The sequence below is a fragment of the Rhodamnia argentea genome, chromosome 7, assembly GCF_020921035.1.
Source record: "Rhodamnia argentea isolate NSW1041297 chromosome 7, ASM2092103v1, whole genome shotgun sequence".
Classification (NCBI taxonomy): domain Eukaryota; kingdom Viridiplantae; phylum Streptophyta; class Magnoliopsida; order Myrtales; family Myrtaceae; genus Rhodamnia; species Rhodamnia argentea.
Genome location: NC_063156.1, coordinates 11,052,114 through 11,060,141, shown reverse-complemented (window position 1 = coordinate 11,060,141; position 8,028 = coordinate 11,052,114). Strand labels below are relative to the sequence as shown.

Below are 8,028 nucleotides of genomic sequence, written 5' to 3'. Positions count from 1 at the left end.
TGTACGGCCCTATCTCGCCTCAGTCATATGGTAATCATCGATACTTTATTACTTTTATTGATGATTTCACTCGAAAAAATTGGGTGTATTTTTTGAAAGAAAAATAAGAAGTGTTTGATACTTTCAAGCAATTCAAACGCCTAATTGAATAGGAGAGTGGCCATTTCGTTAAAGCTTTGAGGATTGATCGCGGAGGAGAATTCACTTTAGCTGCATTTAATAAATTCTGTGAGGATCATGGTACTTGGCATTTCTTGATGGTTCCATATTTTCCTCAACAAAATGGTGTGGCTAAACATAAAAATAGAACCATTTTTTACATGGTTCGGAGCACGTTGAAAAACAAGAATTTGCTCAAGGCTCTTTAGGGTGAAGTTGTCATGTGGGCAGTCTATTTACAAATTGATGTCCTACATATGGACTTGAAGGCGAAACCCCTCAAGAACCATAAATGGGAAAATACCTAGTGTTTCTCATTTGAGAATTTTCTAGAAAAGATCGTAGTTGGAAGACGACCAAAAACCTTATCTTTATCGAGTGTGCCCCTTCATCCAAAACTTATAGATCATTTGATCCTAACACTTTGAAAGTGTATGTAAGTAGAGATGTCAAGTTTGATGAAGAAGGCATATGGCAAGAAAATCTCAAAGTTGATGCGAATGATCATGGTGATTCGAGCCAAATGGAGTTGGAGGATCACTCTGCATCTTCTTCTCCAATATCTACTTCGAGTTCATCAACATCGACTTCTTCAAATGGAGGCGATGAACCGATGGTACCAAGATCTAGGGGATTGTTTGAGATTTATGAAGCCATCGATGAGGTTCATCTAATATGTCTTCTTACAGATTGTGAGCCACTTGTCTACAGTGATGCCGTCAAAGAATAAAAATGGAGGAAGGTCAGGAATGAAGAAATCGATGACCTCGAGATGAATCAACCATGGGAGCTTGCTGATCTTCCGAAGGACAAGAAAGCGATTGGTATCAAATGGGTGCACAAAGCCCAGAAAATGGGAAATGTGAAGTGAAGGGGTACAAATAAAAGGCTGGTACAAACAAATTTACCTAATGGATGTCAAATCAGCATTTTTAAATGGTGTCCTTGACGAGGAAATCTATGTTGAACAACTCTTGAGGTTTATTGGCAAAGGCCATGAAGACAACGTGTTGCAGTTGAAGAAAGCTCTATATGAGCTTAAACAAGCACCGAAAGCATAAAATTCTAGAATTGATGCCTATTTCAAGGTAAATGCATCCTCTCAATGTCTATATGAACATGCACTTTACTTGAAGCAAGAAAAATGTGATGTTCTATTGGCCTGTTTATATATCGATGACATTATTTTTATGAGACAGAATCCCTCGATGATTAGTGCTTTTAAGGCATCCATCGTGAGGGAATTTGAGATGACTAATAATGATCCCACAAATTATTTTCTCGGCGTAGAAGTGAAGCAAAGTGCTGATGATATTTTTATTTCTCAAAAAGGATGTGGAGAAAATATCATTTAATAATTTAATATGAAGAATAAAATACTGGTCAATACATTAATGGAGTGCGAAGCCAAGCTTTCAATGTTTGATGATGATGTCAATGTCGATCCCACGTACTATAGAAGCTTGATTAGGAGATTGAGATATTTGATATGTACAAGACCGAATATCATTTACATAGTTAGAATTGTGAGTCGATACATGGAGAAACCAAAGTCGCCTAAACCCAAATCTGCAAAGAGGATATTTCAATACATCAAAGGTATTGTTTCAGTTGGTAACATTATTACCGATTCAAATCCTTTGAGCTTAGAGTTTATCTAGAGAGTAATATGAGGGGGAACATCGATGACCAAAAAAGCACCATGGGCTTTGTCTTTTCCTTGTGTGATACTGCTTTCATGGTCGTTGAGGAAGCAACTAAGTGTTACTCGATCAACATGCGAAGCTAAATATATTGCATCATCTTCATGTGTTTGTTATGCAATATGGTGGAGAAGACTATTCAAAGAAATTCGTTTGGAGCAGATGAAATTGACGAAGATTTTTGTCGATAATAGTTCTACTATTGCTTTGGTGAAAACTTCAATTTTTCATGAACGAAGAAAACACATCGATGTTCGATATCTTTTCATCCAACAACAAGTGAGAGAAAACAAAATTGAAGTCTCACATGTGAAGACAGGAGATCAAGAGCAGATGTTTTTACTAAACCTCTCAAGGTTGATGCATTTCGGAAGTTCAAGAGTCTCACCGGAATAAATGATGGAAGATAATTTGGTTTAAGGGGAGTGTTAGAAATTAAATCAAATCCATGAATGTTGTCGATCAGCTTGTTGATGTCTGTTCGACTCAGAATACTTGTCTTTATTGTAGTGTCGTTTCAAGAATTATTATTAAGTGAGTCTTTCAAGAGTCTGTTTATATTCTGATGTCTAGAAATGCATAGTAACTGTTCATGTTTCTAGAGATAGACCAAGAGTCATGTAACAAGTCTATATAAAGGCATGTCTTGTAAATATTTCGGTATAGGTAAATTGAGGTGAATACAGAAGTATAGTAAAAGCCTTTTCGTCTTGATCTCCATCTCCTTCTTGAGTGTTGTGAGTGTTTGTTCTTCACTTTCGATTATTTCCCATCATATTTGTATCAAAGCTGTGCCGTTAAAGTTTCCATCAAATTGATATAAAAGCATCTTCAAAGAGAGTCGATCAAAGTTTCTCCCAACTGGAGTAACCATTGTGCTGATGAGGGTGAATGTCAATATGAGGGTCTATAATACATTGTCTCATATGACAGTAGTGTTGTCTTTTTTGTTGTTGCTTCTTGTAGGAGTGTTGTAAACAGATGTTGTCAAACACTGAAACAGATAAATGTATCTCAAATTTAGTATTGTGATGTTTCATGAATGACTCCATGGAGTCTTGAGAGACAAAAAGATTGACTAGACAGAACAACCAATGATAGAAACAAATATATTGAAAAGAGTTACCGGCCATAATGACATGTATCCTCAATCCTTACTCTTTTGATTAAGCATTTTTTCAGTATGTTATGTTTTTGACACTCATTTCACGTCCGAAATTTAAAAAAAATGCCAAGCTTGATGATAACTTTAATGAATGTTAATAACTTGAAAGTAAAAGAATTTAGGTAAGTTTCGACCCATTTTCACAAGAAAAAAAAATCTTCATCTTATTAGACCTTCTTCATATGATTTGACTACGTAAGAAACAATAGAGGTAATAGACATGAATACCAAATTGCGTTTATATATTAGTCAAATCAATTTGGGAAAACAATATAAAGATCCAGGTCTTGTTTTCTCACATATTGAATAAATAAGTTGCTGTGCATCTTCCACTTATTAAATGCTTTACTGATAAATTGGATTTGGCAAAAAAACAAAGGATTAAATTGATTTGGATTAATAAAGAATGCATTCACAGTATGTGTCGTCAAAACACATACACACTTTTCTAGTTCTTTACGAGTTAATTTGGATTGTACCATTTTTAACTCGACTTACAAACCCATCTACTCACTCATCAATCACGGTCAGCATTGCTGAGTTCAATTACGTACACACAGCATATAGTGCTTCATTTATAGTAGCAACGTGATTACAAATAGTTCAAACATCTTAGTCAAAAGCGGGAAAATAACCACACATCTTACTAGTACGACGACATCAAGAAATGCATCACTTCCTAGTCAATTGGCCAATGGATTGGCATGCACGATGGGGTAGCACACCAGCGGTTTAGCCATCTCCGCCGCGAATCCCGGCCCATGGCTCAAATCGACGGCCTCCTCTCCTTCCATCATCTTCCAATCAAAGCACTGAACTAGCGACCCGATAGCCGGGTGCATCACCTGCATCGCGAGCGATGCTCCAGCACACCCTCGCCTCCCGCTCCCGAACGGCAAGTACCTGAAGTTCTGACCCTTGAACTCCATCTGATGCTCCCCGATTTTCTCGCCCGAACTCTCTAGGAACCTCTCGGGCAAGAACTCGTCAGGGTTGGTCCATATCTCCGGATCCCGCATGATTGCGTAGACGTTGATGAGGACCCTCGATTTGGCCTCCACTAGGTAACTGTTGACCGAGCAGTCCTCTCTGCACTCCCTGATAATTATGGGCGCCGATGGATGCAGCCTTAGGGTCTCTCTGATGACGGCTCGAAGGTAGGGCAAGTTCGGGATGTCCGACTCTCTGACTAGCCTAGTCGGCCCAACGACGGAGTTGATCTCATCCCGCAGCTTCTTGAAGGCTTCCGGGAGGTTGATGAGCTCTGCCATGGCCCACTGCATGGCCGCCGACGAGGTATCTGTGCCCGCCATGAAGAGATCCTGCCGATTAGAGGCATGAGAAACGATAACGTTAACATTTATATGAACGTCCTACATAGTGTTTTAAATGTAAAAAATATCTGGGCGACTATTATCCAACACTCTATACTTTCGGAACATGAAAATATTTATTTGCTATCGAACCATGTAACGAAAAGTAATTAAAAGATACTTGTTTATGTGTAATTGGTGCCGTATCATTGTCATCGATTCAACACCGATTACTTCTTGCCCAGTTAACAAAATAAAGGCATAGTCATAATTAACTTCTACTCACCAGAATAAAGGATTTCATGTCCTTTCTAGTTATCTTCATTTCAGCAGTTGGGTCGTTGTGAGTCTCCAACAAGATGTCCATGAGATCCTTCCTCTCTGTAACTGCTCCACTGATCAGCTTCTCTTCATGCTCCTTCATTATCCGCTCAACGATCCGATCGAATTCCCCTAGCGCCGCCTCAAGCTTCTTCCCATTCCCAGAAAAATCGAACCACCTGAGAGGCCCCAACACATCCCCGACGCTCAGCTTCCCTGCGAGCTCCAGACAAGCCTTCAAAAGCTTGTTGATCTCCTTTGCGTCGTTCGCAGTCCCCGAGCAACGCGTGCTCATCACCATCCGGCAGATCACGTTGTTTGTGAAAGTCGTAAGCTCCTTGCTCAGGTCCGATACCTTCCCTCCTCTTGCGCTCTCGATCACCGACCTGACGAGCCTCTCGACCTCCTCCTCGCGGACGTCGAGGAAACTTTCGAGCTGAGGGACGGCAAGGAGCCTCGTCATGCACAGCTTCTTCATGAATCGCCAGTAGTCGCCGTACGGCGCCATGATGAAGCGCGACCCCCTGTAGATGAAGTGCTCCGAGGACCCGAACTCGGGCCTCGAGGAGAAGTTGAGCTCTTGGGTTTTGAATAACTCCCTCGCAACAGAGGCACTCGAGGCGACAACGCATGAGGACGCCCCGAGGCGGAGGCGGATGAGCGGGCCATGGTTGCGGGCGAGTCCTTGCAAGGATTTGGGGAGGATGGGGCCGATCAAGTGGAGGTGGCCGAGGAAGGGGAGAGCCGGGGGGCTTGGTGGGGGTGGGATCTTGGAGCGAGGCTTGAGCTTGAAGCATGCTTTGATGAGGGAGTGGACTAGGAGGACGGTGAGGAACCAGACGAGGAAGAGAAAGACGTAGAAGACATCATTTGCACTGACTATGGCCATGAGGGATGTGAAAGCTTATAGATTTGAGAGAGAGAGATAGTATTCAGGGTTTGAAAGAAGAAAGCTAGCAGTGAGGCTATATATAATGCATGAGAGTATGCCAACTCCCATGGAAAATGTGAAGAACCAAATGGCTTCCTTTTCTTTCGACAAGAGTTATACTTTTAAGCTGCTAGCCTAACAATCTAAAAGTACTATCGGTTATTCTGACTATATGATCTTCCAATCAATGAGCATTTTATGCAAAACACGTAGTGATGGTGTGTGGATTTATAATTACGATTGTACCGGATCGGGGAAGCATTTGCCCTTTTCATTTAACACTATCTTACAAAATTGAGACACTGTTCACGTTTTATGGGCGCAAATCACTTTAAAAACTAAGTCTTCGTTGGTTTCTTATACCCACCACCAGAACATGTGACATGAATGATACTCATAACATACTTATCTGCAATCGAGTAAGCAATCTCGTTTTAATAATAATCGCATATACTGTCGATACAAAAGACACATAATCCACGAGGGACCCTCTCCATAATTGATTAACAAGATTCTTCCTGAAGCACGGAAAAGTGAAAAAGAAAGGTTGGAGGGAAACCTTAAATGTAACTTAAATTTGTTTATGCGCTTAATCCGGTTTATAACCAATAAGTTTTAAGGCTGATCATCTAACTTGATTTTATTTTCAATTTTCTTTCGAAGACATGAATTGTTTACCTAAGCCCTTATGAAGAGGACATTGTGATTGACGAGACCATGTATCTAGGACATAGTCCAGGAAAATTAGGACAAATGTGCATATCTCAGTGGTCCTCAGGGGTGGTCCTCGTACATGAATTAACAGCGTGGTCCTCCTCATGCATTATTGAAGCCCTCTTGCAATTGATTAATCTCTAACTATAGTGAGTGTTATCAAGCCCATGTGAGCCCCGACAGTGAGATCAATGGAAGTTTGAAAGATGAAACTTTTTAATTGCAGAAATCAAAATGGTTTTTGTTAGGATAAATGGCACATATTGTCCTTGAGATTTAGCTCAACGTTCAATGTTGTTCTTAGAGTTTTAATTTGTTTAATATGATCTCTCAATTTTAACGTAATGTGTAATGTAGTCATGAACTTTTAATTTGTTCAATGTGGTTTTTGAACTTTTGTTACATATTTAATTTAGTCTCTACATTATATGAAGATATTCGATGTTATCCCCGAACTTGAATTAATGTAAGAGTAACATTGGAAGCATTTATGTAGTCTAGGGACTAGATTAAATATTTACCAAAATTTCAGGAATTACTTATGTAATTGTTCCTTTTTGTTTTATACTTCCGTTTGTTGCTTCAGTAACACCGAAGCTGTCTGGTCTTTTGGGTAGATCTCACTATGACATTCTGACATATCTTACACAGTACACAACAGTTTGATATGAGCTAAAAACTTGCTGTCGACCACGAGAATATAGATAGGTGTAGAACATAATAAATTGGATGTGTTTACGAAAGTGGTCAGATGATCCTGGAGGCCCCATGGCCAGTTAGATTATGTAGCAAGTGGTGTTAATCAATGGTTTAGGAGTGATTTTCTTAGCAAATAACTAGATTAAACATATTCTTCCTTAGCAATGATGGCGAAAGAAAGAAACTGCAAAGATAACGATCTTGGTGCATGATATGTCCTAAGACGGGACCATGCAACCCGACCAGTGATATTTCAGGAACATTGCATGTTATGGGGATAAAGACACCACAAGTTCTATAATTTTGTACAATATTCACTTAAGTACCATAATTTTAAGTATAAAGTGAAAAATGGAATAGTACAAATTTTGAGTCTGACACGCCATGCCTTCTTCTTCTCATTTTATTCACCTTGATCTTCTTTACTGGAGACATGAAATGGGGAAGGAACACGCATGTGTCACGGCCCAACAAATTCTCATGAAAGAATGGGCTGTGATACATGCAATGGGCCAGGCGGTGAACTAGGCACAGTGGCCCATGAATAACTCAACCCGGCCGAGCATAACCCAAGGAGGCTGGGCACATGGCTAAGCGAGTCCCTTGGTGTTTTGGAACACTCCGAGATCACTCTAGGGGTGGGCCAAGTAATGATCAGACGATCAGACTCTCTTTAGAGGAAGGGACAACTTATGTACGACAAAAATATATAAATCTAACTATGCAAGACAAGACATGTATGACAAAGAGGGAAAAGACAGGGTTGGGAAAATAAGGGTCTCTAACTTGTGTATATAAAGGGGTCATCCCCTCATTTGTAACACACTATTCTAAATACAAATTTATGCTTCCTCCTCTCTCTCTCTCTCTCTCTCTCTCTCTCTCTCTCTCTCTCTCTCTCTCTCTCTCTCTCTCTCTCTCTCTCTCTCTCTCTCTCTCCCTCCTTGTGTGACCTTTGTATCATGTGAGTGTGTGAATCGACCGACTTGGGAAGGTTTTATTAAGGTCGTGCGGGTGTGGAAA

The 8,028-nt window shown here is 40.3% G+C and overlaps 1 protein-coding gene across 1 annotated transcript; it reads right to left on the bottom strand.

Moving 5' to 3' along the window:
• Window positions 1-3,526: 3,526 nt before the first annotated feature.
• Window positions 3,527-5,621, bottom strand: LOC115737828 (3,9-dihydroxypterocarpan 6A-monooxygenase). Its single transcript, XM_030670180.2, has 2 exons — window positions 4,627-5,621; window positions 3,527-4,349 (listed from the first exon to the last, which is right to left on the bottom strand). Exons 1-2 carry the CDS (start codon window positions 5,548-5,550, stop codon window positions 3,711-3,713), a joined length of 1,563 nt encoding a protein of 520 aa, XP_030526040.1. The 5' UTR covers window positions 5,551-5,621; the 3' UTR covers window positions 3,527-3,710.
• Window positions 5,622-8,028: the final 2,407 nt, after the last annotated feature.